At 50.4% G+C, this 23,496-nt stretch overlaps 1 protein-coding gene across 4 annotated transcripts in view; it reads right to left on the bottom strand.

Moving 5' to 3' along the window:
• The window catches only part of LOC134346743 (collagen alpha-6(IV) chain-like), a 182,010-nt gene that overhangs the window by 2,804 nt on the left and 155,710 nt on the right, over nucleotides 1-23,496 (bottom strand). For all 4 annotated transcript variants that reach the window (XM_063048336.1, XM_063048335.1, XM_063048337.1 and 1 more), the window contains exons 40-47: nucleotides 21,488-21,613; nucleotides 21,214-21,330; nucleotides 20,298-20,459; nucleotides 15,661-15,759; nucleotides 5,070-5,216; nucleotides 4,292-4,408; nucleotides 2,205-2,396; nucleotides 165-451 (exon numbers count right to left, since the gene is read on the bottom strand). In XM_063048336.1, the coding sequence (XP_062904406.1) occupies nucleotides 165-451; nucleotides 2,205-2,396; nucleotides 4,292-4,408; nucleotides 5,070-5,216; nucleotides 15,661-15,759; nucleotides 20,298-20,459; nucleotides 21,214-21,330; nucleotides 21,488-21,613 (1,247 nt within the window). The remainder of the gene's footprint in view (nucleotides 1-164; nucleotides 452-2,204; nucleotides 2,397-4,291; nucleotides 4,409-5,069; nucleotides 5,217-15,660; nucleotides 15,760-20,297; nucleotides 20,460-21,213; nucleotides 21,331-21,487; nucleotides 21,614-23,496) is intronic.

The raw sequence follows: 23,496 nt of genomic DNA on the forward strand, positions 1-23,496 counted from the left end.
TTCCACTGGGCACAAGAGAGAGATGCAATGGGAGGAGAGGAGGGGAGTGGAAATGATTGGAGCGAGCACGGACTCTGTTGGCTGGAGGGCCTCTCTGTGTGCTGTGAAGTGCGATGATAGCTATCAGCAATGGGCAGGGAATGTTGGATTGAGAAGGCTCTTACCATGAGGAAGGAGTACCCGATCCACAGGCTGCGCCAGCCCAGCGGACACATGGGGATGGTGATGTCCTGGCTGTGGACAGCCACAGCGAGCGAGGGAGCCTCGCACACCGAGCAACGGCTGATGTACTGCTTGATCTCTTCATCCGCCACGGGCATCATCGGGATGGGAGCGTTGGTGGACAACCAGTAGGACTTGTCATTCCGGCTGGCGAAGTGACACACCTCATTGATGTTACAGTACACAAAGGGCATGGTGCTGAAGCGAGGCATGCAGGAGCCAGCCAGTCCTGAGGCAGAAAAATGACACGTCACTGACCCAGGTAACAGCAGCTCTTCCACGCCTGTCCCTACCCCACTCACCCACACCCTTCCCTCCTCATCCCTCCCCACTCAGCCCTGTACCCAACCCGTCTCTTTCTGTCAGCCCACCCCCACTCCACAGACTCTCCATCTCTACCCCAGTACACCCTCGACCTCACCCCACAACATCCCCAGACACCCTCCTTCCTCACCCCCCCCACATATCATCTACCCCTCCCCAATCAGCCCTGTCCCTACTCAATACCCATAGTCCTCACCCCACAACATCCCCAACCCACACACCGTCCCTCCGCCCACCCCATGTACAGGCTGCCCCTCATCACTCTGTCCTCCACCCCACCTCATACTCTCCGTTCCCCACCCCACACCCTGCCTCTACCAAACCTGCCCTCGACCTCACCCCACTCCTTCCCACCCTCCATCTTTATCCTGCACCTTCCCCACACCCCCACATCTTCTGTCCCCACCCCCACATCAACGTCCATCCTCACCTCCAAGTCCTCTGTCCCCCTTCTCTGTTACCATCCACTTCACCCTCCATCTCACTCCACACACAGCCCCCGTTCCCAGCTCACTTTATCCGCACCCCCCATAACCTCTGTCGCCATCTGTCCTCGCTACTCTCCATTCTCAACCCGCACCCTCCGTCAACCCCCACGCCCTCCGATGTCCCCCGCACCCTCCGCCGTCCCCCGCAGCCTCTGTCGCCATGTTCTTTGCCTCACTGCCACGCACCCTGTCGCCAACCCCCACAACCCCCTCCCCTGCCTCACACACCCAGAGCCAGTGGCCTTCTTTCCTCTCTCCCGTCCCGCGCGAGAACACGGCCCTGGGGTTAAACACCTCACTGTCGCTGCAGGGAGGGGCAGTGAAGGGGGGAGGTGTTGCCAAGGATTTTAAACTGAGAGGGGTTTATTGAGACCTGCATCACCCCCCCACAACTGCTGACTGCCCGTCCTGTTCCACTGAGCGTTTGGGGTCAGGCTCGACCCTCTGCCCCACCCCGGGGCTGTGCTTTGGGGCAAAGAGTCACAGTGGCTGAGAGGAAGAGTACTCCCCCGGAAATGGGGGTCCCCCTCTGCCCGAACACTCCAGTGACCCTTGACCCAAAGCTAACCTGCAGCCTGTCTGAGGGGAGAGGGTGCCTGTTACTGTGGGATCCCTGCGTTGCAGTGCCCTTGGTGAAGAGGCTGGGGCTTCAGGGGGTGTCAGACAACACAGGGGCACTGATCTCTTACGTGAGGGTCAGGCTGTTTTGGGAGGAGAGACCGGGGGAGGGGGGGTGGGCGGGTGGGCATTGAGGGGCCAGAACTGGAAACTGACTTACGATACAGGGGGAGTCAGACCTGATGGAATGAGAACCCTGGTTCCTGGAACTCTCTGTCCAGTGTGGACACAGGGTCAGCCAGCTGCAGGCTCCCAGTCTCCACTCCTGTTCGTCCACAGTGCCGATCACTTTAACAGGCCTTGCCCCGGGGTGGGAACCCAGCTTTTCTCAGACCTGATAGGAGCAGAATGAAGATCATTTGGCCCATCAAATCTCCTCTGCTATTATTATTTTCCCTCTCGAATACATTCTCCTGCCTTCTCTTCATCACCTTTGACACTCTTAGTAGAGAAAATATCAAGCTCTGCTTTAAATATACCCAATTATTTGGCCTCCACAGTGAATTCTACAGAACCACCATCCCCTGCTGAAGAACCTGCTACCCGACGTACCCAGGTCCTGGTTGTGGGATTTTTCCTGCCCTTCGACGTACAACAGGCTGTACCCGTCCCACAGCCGGTTCATCCCCAGGGGACACGGTGGCACCTGCTCCGACTGGCTGTGCTTCACCAGTAGGTATCCAACACTGACACTGCGGCCTGGCATTCCTGTCATGCCACGGACGCCAGGTGGTCCTGGCACTCCTGTGAAGGAAGAGCTGAAGTTAGACCCATACCACTGGCTACTGCCTGATGTGGCTCTCCACCGACGTTCGGGGGCACAGGAGACAGGTCGTCAAGCCCAGGTAGCATGTCTCCACCTGAATCTCTCCACACTCAAACACAGGGTTTCTCACACACACACACTCGTACAGAGTCTCTCACTCTCACACACACTCATACAGAGTCTCTCACTCTCACACACACACACACTCATACAGAGTCTCTCACTCTCCACACTCTCACACACACACATACAGAGTCTCACACTTACACACACACACACTCGTACAGAGTCTCTCACACACACATACTCATACAGTCTCTCACTCTCTCTCACACTCTCACACACACACATACAGAGTCTCACACGTACACACACACACACACTCGTACAGAGTCTCTCACACACACACACTCATACAGTCTCTCACTCTCTCTCACACTCTCACACACACACATACAGAGTCTCACACTTACACACACACACAGTTTCTCACTCTCACACACACACACACTCATACAGTCTCTCTCACACACACACACACACACACTCATACAGTCTCTCTCACACACACACACACACTCATACAGTCTCTCACTCTCTCTCTCTCACACACACACAGTCTCTCTCTCACACACACACACTCATAGTCTCTCTCACACACACATTCATACAGTCTCTCTCACACACACACACACTCATACAGAGTCTCACTCTCTCTCTCTCACACACAAACACACACACATAGTCTCTCTCTCTCACACACACACACTCATAGTCTCTCTCACACACACACTCATACAGTCTCTCTCACACACACACACACTCATACAGAGTCTCTCACTCTCTCTCTCTCACACACAAACACACACACATAGTCTCTCTCTCACACACACACTTATAGTCTCTCTCTCACACACACACACACACATACAGTCTCTCTCTCACACACACACACTCATAGTCTCTCTCACACACACACTCATACAGAGTCTCTCACTCTCTCTCACACACACACACACTCACTCATACAGAGTCTCTCTCACACACTGACACAAAAATACTTTCACACACACACTCATACAGTCTCTCTCTCACACACTCATACAGTCTCTCTCACTCTCTCTCTCTCACACACACACACAAACACACACACACACTCATACAGTCTCTCACTCTCTCTCTCACACACACACTCATAGTCTCTCTCTCTCTCACACACACTCATACAGAGTCTCTCACTCTCTCTCACACACACACACACAGTCTCTCTCTCTCACACACACACTCATAGTCTCTCTCTCTCACACACACACTCATACAGAGTCTCTCACTCTCTCTCACACACAGACACTCATACAGTCTCTCTCTCACACACACTCATACAGTCTCTCACTCTCTCTCACACACACATACAGAGTCTCTCACTCTCTCACACACACACAGGCTCATACAGAGTCTCTCTCTCACACACTGACACAAACATACTCTTACACACAGGGTAACAAATACACTCACACACTCACACTGTCTCATATACTAGGGACACATGCATACAGAGTCACACACACTCACGTACACTATTTCTTCCACACACAAAGTCTCTCACACTCAATCTTGCGCGCACACACACACACACTCAGAGTCTCTCTCTCTCTCTCTCTCTCACAAACACACAGTCTTTTACACTCAAATCACGCACACACACTGCCTGACAGACACACGTTGTTGTGCATTTACACGGGAGCCCAACCCTGTGTTTGCAAAGTGAAGATGCTGGCTTCAGTTGAGGGGTTCTGGAGTGGAGCGAGTTGATGGTTGTGGAATGGGAAGAGGTGACCTCTCACTCACAGACCCGTTCTCCGAGGCTCCATACCTTCGAGTCCCTGAGGACCCTGTTGTCCCATCGCTCCTGATTCTCCTGGCAAGCCCGGTGTACCGGGCAGGTTGCTGGGGCCTGGAAGTCCCTGATGGCCCTTCGGACCCCTGGGACCTGTGCGAGACAGAATCTCCGGTCAGGAATGTTTAGGGAGTCAGGACAAAACTAACCCTTCCCTCCCATCTCAACGGGTCCAGAATCCACACAATGTCTAGGACAGCCTTGCATTTCCGCAGCACCTTGGGCTGACCCAGTGTGTCACAGCCAACGAGCTCCACCACAGCTGTGGTCACTTCTGCGGCCACTTTCCCATAGGCTGCAATTCGATAACGACCATCTGCTAGTCACTTGGGTGTGATTTCGATGGGTGTGGTGAGTTGTCCCCCAGTCAATGTGATTGGATGAGAAGAGCGGGACGTGGCTTGTCCAAGGCCGCACTGTGCACAGAGAGATTTGCTGGGAGGTGTAAGGAGGCTGAGTCTCTGGCAGTCCATGGGCAGTGTGAGCTGTCCTAGGAGAAGGCGGCAGATACCAGCAGAGGTTCAGGAAGGTGTGAGGTGATTCTATGATGGGGGTTGGGGTTCTTGGGGGAACAGAAGGGATTGTTAGAGGAACTGAGGGCAGAAACATCTCCCTTTGGTCAGTCCTTGGGAACATTGTGGTGGGTGAGGGAACTAGCTAATGGATAGGGCTGAGTAACCCGCCAAGCCCATTTTTCCAACATTCATATGCTGCATGTCTTTGGACCTCCAGGGAAAAAAATTTACAGACTCACCTCGATCACCATGAGGTCCTTTTGGACCAGGGTCTCCAGGAAGTCCATGTCGTCCAGCTCTCCCAGGCAGCCCAGGAGAACCTCTGGGTGCATCGATATATTGCCAATCAGGTTCTGGGCCCTGAGGACCAGGTGATCCCTTCAAACCTACAGCCCAATCAGAGCAGAGAGTGAGTTACAACAAACATACAGTCCAATCAGAGCAGAGAGTGAGTTATAACTGACATACAGTCCAATCAGAGCAGAGAGTGAGTTATAACTGACATACAGTCCAATCAGAGCAGAGAGTGAGTTACAACAAACATACAGCCCAATCAGAGCAGAGAGTGAATTACAACAGACATACAGCCCAATCAGAGCAGAGAGTGAGTTACAGCAAACCTACAGCCCAATCAGAGCAGAGAGTTACAATGGACCTGCAGCCCAATCAGAGCAGACAGTGAGCTACAACAGACCTACAGCCCAATCAGAGTGGGGAGAGTGTTACAACTTGAAACAGGGTCCAGTCCACTCCTCCACCAGCTCTGTGCCACCCATGACATCAAATTAAACTAATCCCGCCTGTCAGCACATGGACCTGTCCTTCCATTCTCTGCCATTTCACGAGCTTATCGAACATCCTCTTAAACACCACCTGTTTTTGCCTCCCCCTCCACCCCAGGCAGTATTCCAGATACCACACATCTCCTTTGAGCTCCCCCCACTTAAACTTAAGCCCCTCAGTATTTGACACTTCTACTCTGGACACTTCTACTCTGGAGGAAAAGATTCTGCCTCTGTCTGTCTTTCGTAATTTTAGATATTTCTATTAGGTCTTCCCTCTTCCCTCAACATCTGGCACTCCAGAGGAAATAACTCAATTTTGCCCAATCTCTCCTTATAGCCGATACTCTCTAATCTGGGGCAGCATCCCAGCAAAACTCTTCAAACAATGATGTTGTGCCAGCCTTTTAACCTACTCTAAGATCAATTAAACCTTCCCTCCCACATAGCCCTCATTTTTCTTACAACTATATACATATCTAAATGTTCTTAATGTATCTGCCTCTACCATTCCCCTTAGCAATGCGCTCCCCACACCCACTTTCCCATTGCTGCCCTGGGAAAAAGTCTCTAACTGTCCACTCTGTTTATGCCTCTCTTATCATCTTATACACCTCCATCAGGCCTCCTCTCACTTCCTTCACTCCAAAGAGAAAAGCCCTCGCTCACTCAACCATTCCTCATAATATACGCTCTCTAATCCAGACAGCATCTGGTAAATCTCCACTGCACCCTCTCTAACATCCCTTCCTATGATGAGGTATCCAGAACTGAACACAATACTCTACAACCTAACCAGAATTTTATAGAGCTGCAACATTACCTTGTGGTTCTTGAACTCAATCTCACCACTAGTGAACCCCATTTGCCATCTTAACCACCTCATCAACTTGCATGGCAACTTTGAGGGATCTGCAGACGTGGGCCCCAAGGTCCCTCTGCTCCTCCACACCGCTATGAATCCCACCATTAACGTTGTGCTCTTCCTTCAAGTGTGACCTTCCAAAGCGTATCACTTCACACTTCTCCACCTGCTCCTTCTCAGTCCAGCTCTGTATCCTGTTGCAACCTACAACAACCTTCTGCACAATCCACAGCATTGGCCTTCTTTACCCTTCCCAAAACCTCCTCTTTCTCCCGGTAATGGGGTGACCAGGAACGTGCGCAACACCCCAAGTGTAGCCCAAGTGTTGATTTACGCAGCCGCATTGTGACTTCCTGAGTCTTAGACGTGTAACGCCCTGGGAAAGGCTTCACTGCTAATGTAATGGTCTTTCTGTAGAAGCAGTGTTTGGGTTATGGGGAGAGATAACGGGTGCTTCGGAATGTGAGCTGCGGTCCTTTGTTCAGAGGGAGATGAAGAGAGAAGACGCTGGAGAGAACTGTTCATAGGATTCAACCCGGCAGGGGTCCGTGATTTGATGGAGCCAAGTACCGAGATCGAGTGAGAATCAGTGAATATGAATTTTGAGAAGAGCTGAGCTCCAATTTGTGCACGTTTGACTGTTCAATTACGATGGCCCCTTTTTGTTTTTTTCTTTATTTTCTTTACTAACCCTTCAGCTACGATTCATAAATATAATTCCTTTAGTGGTACACAGTGTCCTGTCTGTTATTTCTTGGCACTGAGTTGTAACAGGGCAGCAAATTACACAGCATCCACACAAATTGGATGGGAGAGCTGTCTCCGTCTTGTGGGTTTGGTGGGCCCAGAGTGTGTATTCCCTGGACCTACACAGCTAAGGAAATCAGCGGAGTTTCATACACAACACCCGACTGATTAAAGTAAACATCCATTCACCTTCTAAACCAGCTTACCTACTTGTGCTGCCTGGCCTGCTGCGTTCACCAGCAACTTTGATGTGTGTTGCTATCTACTTGTGTGGCCACTTTCAGAGAGCTATGAGCCACGATCTATCTGAATATGAGTACTGTTGAAACTCCGTCCATTTACTGTATACTTACATCTGACTTCCCAACCTCCAAACTTTCATAAAAACAGAAAGTAATCTGCAGATGCTGGGGTCAAAGCAACACTCACAACACGCTGGAGGAACTCAGCAGGGCGGGCAGCATCCCTGGAGACGATGAGTCGACGTTTTGGGCCGGAACCCTTCGTCAGGACTGTAAGGGGAAGGGACAGAGGCCCTATAAAGACGATGGGGGGAGGGTGGGAAGGAGAAGGCTGGTAGGTTCCAGGTGAAAAACCGGTAAGGGGAAAGATAAAGGGTTGGGGAAGGGAAAGCAGGGAGGGGATAGGCAGGAAAGGTGAAGAAAGAATAGGGGAAAACACAGGGTAGTAGAAGGAGGCAGAACCATGAGGGAGGTGATAGGCAGCTGGGGGAGGGGGCAGAGTGAAATAGGGATAGAGGAAGGGAGGAGGAGGGAATTACCGGAAGTTGGAGAATTCTATGTTCATACCAAGGGGCTGGAGACTACCTAGACGGTATATGAGGTGTTTCTCCTCCAATCTGAGTTTAGCCTCATCATGGCAGTAGAGGAAGCCATAATTTATTCTGGTACTGTTGAACAGTCTGTGCTCCAAACCTATTCTGGTACTGCTCCCCAACTTTTCTTTAGGTACATTGACGACTACATTGGTGCTGCTTCCTGCACCCATGCTGAGCTCGTCAATTTCACTGACTTTACTTCTAACTTCCACCCAGCCCTCAAATTCACATGGTCTATCTTGGACACTTCCCTCTCCTTTCTCGATGTCTCGGTCTCCATCTCTGGAGACAGACTGTCCACTGACATCTTCTACAAGCCCACTGACTCTCATAACTACCTCAACTATACCTCTTCCCACCCCGCCACATGCAAAAATGCCATTCACTATTCCTAGTTTCTCTGTCTCCCCCGCATCTGCTCCGAGGATGAGGTTTTCCATTCCAGGACATCTCAAATGTCCTCTTTCTTTAAGATCATGGTTTCCCTTCTGCCGTCATCAATGATGCCCTCACCCACATCTCCTTCATTTCCCGCACTTCAGCCCTCACCCCATCCTCCCATCACCACAACAGGGACAGAGATCTCCTTGTCCTTACCCACCACCCCACCAGCCTCCGGATCCAGCACATTATCCTCCGCAATTTCCGCCACCTTCAACAGGACCCCACCACTAAGCACATCTTTCCTTCTCTGCTTTCCGCAGGGATCAGTCCCTCCGCGACTCCCTGATCCACACGTCCCTCCCCACTGATCTCCCACCTGACACTTATCCCTGTAAGCGCAAGTGCTACATCTGTCCCTACACCTCCTCTCTTGCCACCATTCAGGGCCCCAAACAGTCCTTCCAGGTGAGGCAACACTTCACTTGTGAGTCTGTTGGGGTCATCTATTGCATCCGGTGCTCCCGGTGCGGCCTCCTCTACATCGGTGAAACCCGACGCAGATTGGGGAACGGCTTCGTCGAGCACCTCCGCTCCGTCCGTCACAACAGACAGGATCTTCCAGTAGCCATCCACTTCAACTCTGCTTCCCACTCCCATTCAGATATGTCCATACATGGCCTCCTCTACTGCCATGATGAGGCTAAACTCAGGTTGGAGGAGCAACACCTCATATACCGTCTAGGTAGTCGCCAGCCGCTTGGTATGAACATAGAATTCTCCAACTTCCGGTAATTCCCTCCCACTCCTTTCCCCTATCCCTATGTCACTCTCCCCCCCCGTCCCCTGCTGCCTATCACCTCCCTCTTGGTCCCGCCTCCTTCTACTACCCATTGTGTTTTCCCCTATTCCTTCTTCACCTTTCCTGCCTATCACCTCCCTGCCTCCCTTCCCCCACCCCTTTATCTTTCCCCTTACTGGTTTTTCACCTGGAACCTACCAGCCTTCTCCTTCCCGCCCCCCCCCCCACCTTCTTTATAGGGCCTCTGCCCCTTCCCGCTACAGTCCTGACAAAGGGTTCTGGCCCGAAACGTTGACACATAGCTTCCACGGATGCTGCCCGACCTGCTGAGTTCCTCCAGCATGTTGTGAGTGTTGCTTTCATAAAAACAGGACTCCAGTTTAGAAGACTTGATTTTAAACCTAACCTTGAAATTGTGGCTGTGGAGGTTTGGAGCTCTCGTGGTCAAATAACTTTGATTAACTTTTATAATCCAGGTAATATGATGTTATCAGATTTGGATGAAATTATGAATCAGTAAGATCCCCAGTAATCTGGGTTGGAGATTTCAATGTCATAATCCTATATGGGGTAGTGAAAATAAAGATGGTAATGGAGTGGTAATAGATGAGTTTCTAGATAAATACAACATGGTACAGCTAAATGACAGAAGGACTACAAGATTTAATATTGTAAAGAATAATTGTAGTCACTTAGACTTATCTATCACTTCCTCAAACTTAGCCAGGGTTGGGGGATGGGATGTTATGGACAAATACACACTAAGAAGTGATCACTATCCTATATTATGTCGATTTGGTAGAAATTTGATAGTAGAAGTTGAGGAGAGGTCTGCTAGGTATAATTTTTCTTTGGCCCGTTGGGATGAGTACCAGGAGAAAGCTGTGGATATAATAGAAGAGATTGATAGCGAGGGCTCCATAGACGATTGGAATGAATCTATAATTCATAAAGTTGCTCAGTTGACTATTCCACTACGGAATGTACTTAAGGCTCGAGCATTAGTTCTGTGGTGGAATAAAAATTGATATAGCTGTAAGAAACAGAAATAGAGCTTACAGGAAATTAAGAGAGTACCCAGTGTTAGATAATGTTATGGGGTATAAAAAGGAAAGAGCAGTAGCAAGGGGAGTAATTAAAAATGCAAAGAGGGATAGTTGGAGAAGATTTTGTGGAACCCTGAGCCCCGAGACACCTATAAAGCAGCTATGGACGGTCACTCACAGAATGTCAGGGATATATAGGAAACCATCTATCCCAGCTGTGCTGGAAGAAGATATTAAAGCTGTAACCAATAAAGAAAAGGCTGATATGTATGTAGAGGTGTTCCAAGCGTTACACAGTTCTGGAGAGTTAGGTGATTTGAGAAAGGAAATTATGTTAAAGGAAAGTTGGAAATTGGACAGGAGTTTGGATGATAATAGCTCCATAAATTTGTTTTGCTCCCTTCAGGAATTGCAGGAAGCTGTCCAATCCAGTTCAAACACTTCTCCTGGTAGGGATGGACTGTGTTATGAATTGCTTAAGCATTTAGATGACTCTTATTAATAGAAATTCTAGCATTGTTTAATTCAGCGTGGAAAGAAGGAAAATTGCCAGTAGAATGGAAGCATGCGGTGGTAGTTCCAGTTTTAAAGCCAGGTAAGGACGTGTCTAGTCCTAGTTCATATCGGCCTATAGCTTAAATGTCAGTGCTTTGTAAAACTATGGAACGAATGGTCACCAACAGACTTGTTTATTTTTTGGAAAGTAAGGGACATTTTGCTGCCTATCGAAATGGTTTTAGAACAGGAAGATCAACAATGGAATCTGTTGCCCTTTTAGATCATGATATTAAAAAGCATTTCAAAATAGAGAAGTAATGGTAAGTGTATTTCTAGATATTGAAAGAGCATATGACTCACTATGGAGGGATGACTTATTAATTAAACGCTATGATGCGGGAATTAGAGGTAGAATGTTTAATTGGATCAAAGATTTCCTTAAGGAAAGGACAATTCAAGTAAGAATAGGCGGAACAAGCTCCAAGTCAATTAAAATAGGTAATGGTACCCCTCAAGGAAGTGCCATTAGTCCAGTTCTTTTTAATGTCATGATAAATTATATCTTTGATCAGGTAGGGACAGGATTTAGCAAATCATTGTTTGCAGACGATGGTGCAATCTGGAAAAGAGGAAGAAACATCAAGTATATATTAAGGCATATTATGCTCTATTCTTGGTGCGGCTGTAACGAAACCCAATTTCCCTCGGGATCAATAAAGTATATCTATCTATCTATCTATCTATCTATCTAAAAGGCTTTAAGATCAGTTGAAAACTGGGCAAATAAATGAGGTTTCAGGATTTCTGCTTCTAAGTCCAAATATATGATTTTTGGCTTTAGAAGAAAGATTCCTGATTGTGAATTGTGTCTATACGATTCTCCACTAGAAAGAGTCAAGGTATTCAAGTTTTTAGGTGTCTGGTTTGATGAAAGACTTACTTGGAGGGTTCAAATAGATAAAACAATTGGAAAGTGTGAGAAAGTTTTAAATGTTATGAGAAGTATTGCTGGATGCGACTGGGGAGCAGGGCAGGAAACTATGTACTTAATATATCTAGCTATGATTAGATCAGTTATAGATTATGGTTGTATTGCTTATGGTTCCGCTGCTACGGCAGTGCTTGGAAAACTAGACACTGTGCAGTCCAAAGCACTTAGACTGTGTTGTGGAGCTTTTAGAATAACATCAGTCCCGGCATTATGTATGGAGATGGGAGAAGCATCTCTACATTTAAGACGAGTTCAGTTGGGCCTGCAGTATTGGGCAAAACTAAATGGCTTCAGTCACAGCTGTCCATCAAAATATCTTTTGCAGGGGAAGTCGGAGCGCCAAAGTAAAATCAAAAGATATCCATTTTTAGATTTGGTTAATAACTGGTCTGTGAAATTGAAACTGACTGAGGAAGACATAGTTGACCAAATTTGCTTGCCGCCCATCCCCTTTTGGCTCTTTCCAGAACCAGAAGTAGACCTATTCCTCCTTTTTCAGCTTCAAGGAAGTAGAGCAATTTCATCAGCGTTGATCACAAATGAATATTTAAATAATAAATGGGGATCTTATCTGAAGATTTTTACTGATGGTTCAGTGGACCCAGGGCAGGATTTGGGATGTATGTGTCTCAAATTGGAGTTAAGATTGGTCACCGGGTTTCAGATGGTGTTTCTGTCTTTGCAACAGAATTATTAGCAATCCTCTGGGCCTTGTGGTGGATAGAAGACTCTCAATCACGTAGGGTTATCATCTGTTTGGATTCTGCTGCTGCCTTAGAGGCTATAAAAGGGAGTAAATCAAAAGCTCGTCCTGACATGGTTATTGAGATTCTCTTAGTTTTGTTTAGAGTAGGGAAGATGGGTTGTGCAGTTAGATTTTCATGGATACCTGGGCATGCTGGGGTGGAGGGAAATGAAATTGTGGATGGCATTGCGAAGTCTTCCTTACAGAGCAGGCAAGTAGAAATTAGAGTTCCCCTAGGCAGAGCAGAATTGAGAAGTAGGATTAAAAAAGGTATAGAGAAGAAGTGGCAGGAGGATTGGAAAAATGAATTAAGGGGCAGGCATTATTTTTCTAGTCACCCAGTAGTTAAAAAGGTCTCAGACTGTTACCTTTTAAGTTGTAGAGATATGGTGAAACTTACAAGACTTAGGTTGGGGCATTGTGGGCTAAACTATTATTTAAAGATAATAGGAAAACGTCCTACTGGATTATGTGACTGTGGTAGTCCAGAGACAGTCCAGCATGTTTTGCTGAGTTGTAATCGATACAAAATTGAAAGAAGCATGTTGTTCAAGAGGCTATCTGGCTTAAATTTATTTTGGTTTTCTATTAAATCCTTGTTTGGCCACCAAGAGAATCAACACCTGATTGAAGAGTCTGTTATTCAGTTTACACGTGAGACGAGGTTGTATTCGAGAATTTGAGTTCCTTGAAGTTCTATAATTAATTATACATCCTGCGGAGGTCTGTGATATGCCTAGATGCGTCTAAACAGCTGGAAATAGAAGAAGAAGAAGAAGAAGACCTCCCAAAATTCAAACTCTGACATCTGCTCAGATTAAACTCCATTCCCCATTTCTCCACCATCACTGGTAGCAGGAAAACCATCTCCCACCCTGTTCCCCACCACTCCTCCCCTCACCCCTTCCATCCTCGTCCTGTTGGGTCACCATCCGGCCATTAATGGAAGTTGGCCCACCACCTATGGGTGCCAGGTGAAGGGTACAACAAAAACCCGACTCAGCAGTGGTCAAGTCAGGGCTGGAGTAGCATGCATGGAGGACACGTTCTGGGAGACTAACCAATGTTGACAGGTCAAACTACCTTGGCTCTAATACTGTGGGAGGAACTCCTGTAGTGTGTACGGGATGGGGTCTCGGATACTCCGGGGGGCTTGCGGGGAGGTGGGGCTGGTGTGCAGGGTCTGGAACCTGAGCTCTCAGCCTCAGGATACAGAGAACGTGGAGCACACAGCAGGCGGAATGTTTTCAGCCAGAGTGCGATAAACCTGTGGAATTCTCTGGCACAAAAGCCGGTGTAAATCACACCAGTAATTGGATTCAAGGAGCTGGTAGAGGTGTTCATCAACCCCAAAGGGATCGAGGGATGTGGGGAGATGGTGGGACAGGGATTGTGCATAACCCTCTCTGATGGTGCAGCATGCCTGGAGCACTGAGTGGCCTCCTCTTATTTTCATTGTTTCAAGTAAATGAGGCCATTCAGCCCCGAGGGGAGGGATCTGGCCAGTAAATGACCCTGGTTCAGAATTATTAATGGCCTTGGTACAGATCCGGTCAGGTAATGATGCTTGTACAGAAATGTTCAGGTAGTGGCCTTGGTACAAAATGGGACACTTAATGGCCCCGATACAGGACTGGTCAGTTAATGACCCCTATACAGGACTGGTCTGTTAATGATCCTGATACAGGACTGGTCAGTTAATGACCCCTATACAGGACTGGTCAGTTAATGGCCTTGGTACAGGACTGGTCAGTTAATGATCCCGATACAGGACTGGTCAGTTAATGACCCCGATACAGGACTGGTCAGTTAATGATCCTGCTACAGGACTGGTCAGTTAATGACCCCTATACAGGACTGGTCAGTTAATGATCCCGATACGGGACTGGTCAGTTAATGACCCCTATACAGGACTGGTCAGTTAATGATCCCGATACAGGACTGGTCAGTTAATGACCCCGATACAGGACTGGTCAGTTAATGATCCCGATACAGGACTGGTCTGTTAATGATCCCGATACAGGACTGGTCTGTTAATGACCCCTATACAGGACTGGTCAGTTAATGATCCCGATACAGGACTGGTCAGTTAATGATCCCGATACAGGACTGGTCAGTTAATGACCCCGATACAGGACTGGTCAGTTAATGATCCTGATACAGGACTGGTCAGTTAATGATCCTGATACAGGACTGGTCTGTTAATGATGCCTATACAGGACTGGTCAGTTAATGACCCCGATACAGGACTGGTCAGTTAATGATCCCGATACAGGACCGGTCTGTTAATGACCCCGATACAGGACCGGTCAGTTAATGACCCCTATACAGGACTGGTCAGTTAATGACCCCGATACAGGACTGGTCAGTTAATGACCCCTATACAGGACTGGTCAGTTAATGATCCCGATACAGGACTGGTCTGTTAATGACCCCTATACAGGACTGGTCAGTTAATGATCCTGATACAGGACTGGTCTGTTAATGATCCCGATAGAGGACTAGTCCATTAATGATCCTGATACAGGACTGGTCTGTTAATGACCCCTATACAGGACTGGTCAGTTAATGATCCTGATAGAGGACTGGTCAATTAATGATCCTGATACAGGACTGGTCAGTTAATAATCCTGATAGAGGACTGGTCAGTTAATGACCCTGATACAGGACTGGTCTGTTAGTGACCCTGGTACAAATCTGATCAGTTAAAGACCCTGGTACAGATCTGATGAGTTAATGGCCTTGGTACACAACTGTTTCAGCTGTTGCTTGTTGGTTGTTTGGTGAGAAGCTAACTTGCGCTTTTCCCCAACACTTCCCTCAGAATGTTGTGCCCATATTGCCATCTCAGAGGGTGAGGACTTTCTCTCTGGGGCAGTGAGCTGGTTCCTGCTTCGGGGGTGGGAGTGGGGTAGTAGATGTTGAACTGCTGGTGAGAGAGGGAGGACAGCTCATCTAGTGCTCACGTTCTTGCTCCCTACCAGGCATGATCAGCGACCTGCCTGGGTTGTATCACAGAACCACGCCGATCCCTGTGCTCTTTCAGTGCCAGGAACACGGACAGAGCTGGTGGAAAGCAGCACCCAGGGGTGTACCTGGGGGGAGGGGAGCAGGGGGAGAAGCCGCTTCACTCACCTGGCTGCCCAAAAAATCCCTTCACACCAGGAGCTCCGCGATCTCCAGGCAGACCCTTCGCCCCAGGGAATCCCATCATCCCCTGGTCACCCTTTTCTCCTGTTGATGAACAGAGAAATGATCAGAATCACAATCACTGACATATATTGTGAAATTTGTTGTTCTGAGGCAACAGTACAGTGAAATACATAAAAATACTATAAATTACAATAAGAAATATACAGTGGATTCTGGTTAATTAGGACACATTAGGACCAGTACATTTTCACCCATTTAAGCTACCTTAATTAGTCAAAGTGTCATGGAAATAGTTAAAACGATATAAAAAGACAAACTGAGTAACAAATTATGTATTTAAATGAAATACAGAACAAATGAGAACACTGTAGCAGTCTGCTACACACAGCGCTAGAATAACGACACGTAGTCGGTGAGTTGAAGTTGCGACAAAAGAGATTTATTCAAACTTCGCGGCCTCCTTTAAAGACTTCCCATTCCCGCCCTCCCTGGGTGGGACTGCTGTAGGGAATGCATATTCGCAGACCCTTTCCGCACGCGGGATAATCCCCCTGCTGTTAAAGATGGCCTGGTGCCCTTTTTGGGTCCGGCCTCTCTGCCGGCACGCACTGTTTCGTGAGCCGGTTCGTGTGCGCTGGAAAGTGGGTCGCCACATAACCCCCCCCCCCCCCAGAACCGGTGATACACCCCCCAATGTCCACAGTCTGGATCGGCCTCTGTTTGGGCGGTCTGCCCCTGCGCCACGGTGCCTGAGCCCGGACCGGCTGCACCAAGTCCACATGGGCCGGTTTGAGTCGGTCCACCGTGAAAACCTCCTCTCTCCCCCCAATGTCCAGCATGAACGCGGACCCGTTGTTCCTGATCACCTTAAACGGCCCCTCGTAGGGCCGCTGTAGCGGTGCCTGGTGTCCGCCCCATCGTACAAAAAGAACCTTACAGTTCTGCAGGTCTTTGGGTACGCAGGTCGGGCTCTGCCCGTGCTGTGAAGTGGGGATGGGGGCCAGGTTACCGAGCCTCTCCCGTAGTATCTCCAGGACTGCTGTGGGTTCTTCCTCTTGCCCCCTTGGGGCTGGTATGAACTCTCCTGGGATGACCAGGGGTGCGCCGTACACCAACTCAGCCGATGAGGTGTGCCAATCCCCTTTGGGCGCCGTGCGGATTCCGAGCAGGACCCAGGGAAGCTCGCCCGCCCAGTTAGGCCCCTCCAGGCGGGCCATGAGAGCCGACTTCAGGTGACGGTGGATACGCGCCAATAGTCCGTTCGACTGTGGGTGGTAGACAGTTGTGTGGTGTAGCTGTGATCCTAAAAGGTTGGCCATAGCCGACCACGGGCTGGAGGTGAACTGGGCGCCCCTGTCGGAGGTAATGTGGGCCGGTACCCCGAAGCGCGCTACCCAGGTTGCGATCAGTGCTCGGGCGCAGGATTCGGAGGTGGTGTCGCTGAGCGGGACTGCCTCTGGCCATCTGGTGAACCGGTCTATCATAGTTAGGAGGTACCGTGCTCCTCGCGACACTGGCAGGGGCCCCACGATATCCACATGGATGTGGTCGAACCTCCGGCGGGTGGGTTCGAACTGCTGCGGTGGAGCCTTGGTGTGCTGCTGCACCTTGGCCGTTTGGCACTGCATGCACGTTTTGGCCCATTCACTGACCTGTTTACGAAGCCCATCCCACACGAACCTGTTGGCGACCAGCCGGATGGTTGTCCTGATAGAGGGGTGCACTAAGTTGTGAATGGACTCGAAAACTCGCCGCCACCAGGCTGCTGGGGCGGGGTTGGCGGTAGCTACGTCACACAGTAGGGTCCTCTCACCTGGGCCTACGGGGAGGTCTTGGAGCTGCAAACTGGAAACCGCAGTTCTATAACTAGGGATCTCATCGTCTGCCTGCTGTGCCTCTGCCAGCACTGCATAGTTCACCCCCTGGGGCAGGGCCTGTATGGTAGGTCTGGATAGTGCGTCCACCACGACGTTGTCCTTTCCCGAGACATGCCGGATGTCCGTCGTGTACTCGGAGATGTAGGACAGATGTCGCTGCTGGCGGGACGACCAGGGATCGGACACCTTAGTGAACGCAAAAGTAAGCGGTTTGTGGTCTGTAAACGCAGTGAAGGGCCTACCTTCTAAGAAGTATCTGAAATGCTGGATTGCCAGGTATAGTGCCAATAGCTCCCAGTCGAAAGCACTGTATTTGAGTTCAGGTGGTCATAGGTGTTTGCTGAAGAACGCCAGAGGTTGCCAGTGGCCCTCGATGAGTTGTTCCAGCACTCCACCGACTGCTGTGTTGGATGCGTCCACCGTGAGGGCAGTAGGAACGTCCGTCCTGGGGTGCACTAGCATCACGGCGTTTGCCAAGGCTTCTTTGGTTTTAATGAAAGTGGCCGCGGCCTCTTCATCCCAGGTAATGTCCTTGCCCTTACTCGACATCAGAGTGAACAGGGGGCGCATGGTTCGTGCTGCTGAGGGGAGGAAACAGTGGTAGAAATTCACCATACCCAGGAATTCCTGCAGGCCTTTGGTTGTGTTAGGTCGGAGGGAGTGGCGGACCACGTCTACCTTGGCGGGCAGAGGGGTTGCCCCGTCTTTAGTAATCCTGTGGCCCAGGAAGTCGATGGTGTTGAGTCCGAACTGGTATTTGGCCGGGTTGATTGTAAGGCCGAATTCACTCAGGCGGGAGTAGAGCTGGCGGAGGTGGGACAGATGCTCCTACCGACTACTGCTGGCTATGAGGATGTCGTCCAAATAGATGAATGCAAAGTCCAGGTCCCGTCCCACCGCGTCAGTTAGCCGCTGGGACGTCTGTGCGGCATTCTTTAGACTAAACAGCATTCAGAGGAATTCGAAAAGGCCAAACGGGGTGATGAGTGTTGTTTTGGGGATGTCGTCCAGATGTACGGGGATTTGATGGTATCCCCGGACGAGGTCTACCTTGGAAAAGATCCTTGCGCCGTGTAGGTTTGCTGCAAAGTCTTGAATGTGCGGCACAGGGTAGCGGTCTGGCGTTGTAGCCTCGTTCAGTCTGCGGTAGTCACCGCATGGTCTCCAGCCCCCCGTTGCCTTGGGCACCATGTGCAGGGGGGAGGCCCATGGGCTGTCGGACCGTCGTATGATCCCCAATTCCTCCATCTTCTTGAACTCCTCCTTCGCCAGTCGGAGCTTGTCCGGGGGGAGCCTTCGAGCACGGGCGTGGAGGGGTGGTCCCTGGGTCGGGATGTGGTGCTGTACTCCGTGTCTGGGCATGGCTGCCGTGAACTGCGGTGTCAGAACTGATGGGAAATCCACCAGGACCCTGGTGAATTCATCGTCGGACAGCGTAATGGAGTCCAGGTGTGGGGCTGGCAACTGTGCTTCACCCAGGGAGAACGTTTGAAAAGTCTTGGCGTGGACTAATTGCTTCCCTTGCAGGTCGACCAGCAGTCTGTGGGCTCGTAGAAAATCTGCCCTCAGGAGTGGTTGGGCCACGGTGGCCAGTGTGAAGTCCCACATGAACCGGCTGGAGCTGAACTGTAGCCGCACCGTGCGGGTGTCGTAGGTTCGTATTGTGCTGCCATTTGCGGCCCTCAGGATGGGTCCCGGTTCTCTGTTGTGGGTGTCATAACTTGTTGGAGGTAAAACGCTGATCTCTGCTCCGGTGTCGACCAAAAAGCGGCGTCCCGACTGCTTGTCCCAGACGTACAGGAGGCTGTCCTGATGGCCAGCCGCCGTAGCGATCGGCAGCGGCTGGGCCCTGGCGTTTCCCAGGAATTTGCAGGGTGGTCTGCAGCGGCGGGCCTCCGTGCCCCACCGCTGGTGGTAGAAACATCATTGTTCGTTGGGCTCCTCACTCCCGTCGCCGGGTTTTGTAGGCTCTGCTGCCGGGCCTGGTCTGGTCTGCCGTTGGGCACGCGGCTTGGTGATCTGTGCGACAGATGCCCCTCTCTCCTTCTTAGCATTCCACAACACATCTGCCCGGGCCGCCACCTCCCGGGGGTCGCTGAAATCTGTGTCGGACAGCAGCAGGCATATGTCCTCGGGCAGTTGCTCTACGAACGCCTGCTCAAACATGAGGCAGGGTTTGTGTCCTTCAGCCAGGGCCAGCATCTCGTTCATTAACGCCGACGGCGGCCTGTCTCCCAAACCTTCCAGGTGCAGCAAGCGGGCAGCTCGCTCGCGCCGTGAGAGTCCGGAAGTCCTTATGAGCGGGGCTTTGAATGCTGTGTATTTGCTGTCCTCCGGGGGTGACTGTATAAACTCCTCAACTTGTGCAGCTGTCTCCTGGTCCTGGATGAGATAGTGTCTCCTATCGACCCCTCTGACCAGCTCATCGACTCACAGCCGATTTCACTCCCTGCTCTTTCAGAAACTGTTTACTGTACGTCCCCTTACGGACCAATCGGAGGATAAAAGCTGGACAAATGCCCCGGAACCAGGACCTGGGATATGGCACAGAGACTTGGACCAAGTTGGGAAGAACTGCTTCCAATCAGACAACCGCTGGAAGTCCCTCCTCAGGGGCTTGGGCACCGAGTGAGTAAAAGGAGGAAGTTGATGGCTCGATGGGTGTAGGCCTGGCTAGGGAAGTGGTCCGGGACTCAGCCTGCTGAGCACTCCTAACCCCTGTGCTGTTAGGAGAGCACCTACCTTTCTTGCCGGGAATGCCATTGATTCCGGGAAGACCAGGCTTCCCCACCTCACCCCTGGATCCATGTGGTCCAGAAAATCCTTCTTTTCCTTGGTCTCCCCTCTCACCCTTGATCCCAGGGAAGCCCCCTCTTCCTGGTGAGCCCTGTAGGCCAGGATAACCTGTGAAAGTGCACAAAACAGTTAGAGATCTCACCGACCCACATCTCCCCCAGCCCCACTCTGGATCTGTCTAACTCTGGAGATGGAAACAAACCTCAGCTGGACACCTCTACACTGGTGACCAGGAACGTATATGACTGCAGGCAACTTCCAAAGTCATGGTCAATGCTTGACCATCAGTCAGTCATTTCAAAGGTCTCTGGCGTACCCAATCACCCTAAAACCAATGGCCAAGACAGTAACAGAGTAAAAACCCTGACATATCACAGTCATTCTAGGTCTCAGCCACTCAAAGGTCACTCAGTCAGTCAGAGCTCTGAACAATCACTGCTGACCAGTCAGACCTCCGAGCAATCACAATCAGTCAGGAAGATCTTTGACCAATCACAGTCAGACATACAGCTCTCTGACCAATCACAGTCCGACATACAGCTCTCTGACCAATCACAGTCCGACATACAGCTCTCTGACCAATCACAGTCCGACATACAGTTCTCTGACCAATCACAGTCAGACATACAGCTCTTTGACCAATCACAGATGGTCAGTCAGATTGCAAACCAATAATGGACGGATCGCTGACCAATCACAAAGAAAGAAAGCTGGACAACAGCAGACCAGGCTGGAATTTGTACCTTATTTTGCCTAGCTGTGTTACACTTTCCCCTGACCAACCTCCGTCACTCAGTGAGAGCTCGGACTAGATGTGGTCTCCCTGGAAACCAACAGCACAGAACCCGGAAAAGGTCCTTACCTGGGGCTCCATCCAACCCCTTCGGTCCTGGGTCTCCTGGTGCTCCTGGCTTGTCAGAAGGGAATAGGGGTCCAGGTGGCCCTGGAGGTCCGGGTGAGCCAACAGGACCTTGGTGACCTAAGGCAACCATACAGATGAGTATGAGAAGTGGCAGCACACTGGTGTCTGGATATACCAATCAAACATGAGAATGGTGCAAGGGTGGGGGTGGGAGGGTGAAGGGTGGATGGGTGGGGGGAGTGTGGAGGTGTCAGATGTGGACAATGCCAGTTACCAATGTCGCCCCTGGGTCCAGGCGATCCGGGGTGACCAGGATCCCCCAGCTGTGTGTACGGTTCTCCTCTCTCTCCCTTTTCACCCGCTTCCCCAGAAAGGCCTTCCACTCCTTTCCCGCTCACACCTGTGGGCAAAAGCAGCAAGGTCAACGTTCGCGTGTGGGCAGTTAACCCTGCCTGCCCCATGCAGACACAGCGGTGCAACATTCACCTCATTCTGCTCTGAGACAGCAGTCTTGCTGGAGGAGCCAACTTTGGCTGAGGTGTTAGGAACAGGAGTGGTGCATCCTGTCTTTAGAAAGTTCCCCGGCAGCTTGGCCACCTCACCTTCCTGAGCCCACACCAAAGTGGCCTCTTGCATTTCATGACGATACGTGGCCAACTCAGACACTCTCATCACCTCCTCCTTACAGGAGGCGACCGCAGCGCAGCCACTAAGCACAGGAAAAGGCCACTCAGCCCCACATGTGATGCTAGCTCCTGGTGATTGGCCGGCGGAGGACTGACAGCCTCTTCACCACTGCATATGGAACATCGACTCAGAGCGTGAGAGGCCTGCGTCGGGCATTTTCATGCCTTACAAGGCGCAGATTGGAAATCTGTGTCGGGCACCCTCCTCGCACAAACACTAGAGCAATGTGTGGTTAAGTGCCTTGTTCAAGGACAGAAACACGCTGCCACAGCTGAGGCTCGAACTAGCGACCTTCAGATCACTAGACGAACGCCTTAACCACTTGGCCATGTGCCCACACTGCATATGACGGAGTCTTAAACCAATCAGAGCATGTCAGCTGCCAGTGTTAATCGTTATTCCTCAAGGGTGATGAGCTCAGCACGTCACGGACACCAGCCCACCCACCCTTCCACGGACTCGGTCTGTACTTCTCGTTGCCAGCATAATCAAAGACCCCAACTGTGTTGGACATTCTCCCATCTCCCCTGTCCATCAGGTAGAAGATACAAAACACCAAAAGCAGGTACCACCAGGCTCAAGGACAGCTTCTACCCCACTGTTAAAAGACTACTAAGTGGTCCCCTAGGGCAATAAAATGGACTCTTCGCCTCAAAGTCTAACTTATGACCTTGCAACTATTGTCTACCTGCATACTCTTATTGTTTTACCTTGTTCTTACCGTAGTGCACTGTGGAATGAATTCCTCTGTGTGATCAGCATGCAAGACAAGCTTTTCCTCCAGCTCAGTACATGTGAGAGTCAGAACATCCCCATCCCCGTGTGATCGGTTACTCCTTCCTCTCGGTAAGAACCCCCTCAATCCACCATTCCTCGTCCACTGCTGATCAGCGCAAAGGGAGGCCCTTCGGCCTGCTGAGACTGTGCTCTCTCCAATCATTCCCACTCCCCTCCTCTCTGGTGCCCGCTGGAGAGTTTCCATCAACCCTGCTTCCACCTCCCAGATCATCCCAACTCTCCACAACAACGCTCCCCACCTCTTCATTAACTCAGGGAAACAGAGCGGGGGTGGGTCTGAAAGCACAGACCACCTGGCTCGAGGCCAGCTTCCTCCCCACTGCTATAGGACTATTGCATGGTCCCCAGTAAGATAAAATGGACTCTCCACATCACAATCCATCTTGTTATGACCTTACACCTTATTGTCCCTATGCACTGCCCTTTCTCTGTAGCTGTAACTCTTTATTCTGCATTCTGTTTTCATTTTACCTTGTATACCTCAGTGCACTGTGTAGTGATTCGATCTGTATGAACAGTACGCAAGACAAGTTTTCCCACTGTACATCAGTACATAAGACCATGAGACATAGGAGCAGGATTAGGCCATTCAGCCCATTGATTCTGCTCCGCCATTCCATCATGGCTGATCCCGGATCCCACTCAACCCCATACACCTGCCTTCTCGCCATATCCTTTGATGCCCTGAGCGATCAGGAAACTATCAATTTTCACTTTAAATATACTCACGGTCTTGGTCTTTACCACAGTCTGTGGCAGAGCATTCCACAGATTCACTACTCTCTGGCTAAAAAAAAT

Source organism: Mobula hypostoma, chromosome 5, assembly GCF_963921235.1.
Source record: "Mobula hypostoma chromosome 5, sMobHyp1.1, whole genome shotgun sequence".
In the NCBI taxonomy this organism is placed as follows: domain Eukaryota; kingdom Metazoa; phylum Chordata; class Chondrichthyes; order Myliobatiformes; family Myliobatidae; genus Mobula; species Mobula hypostoma.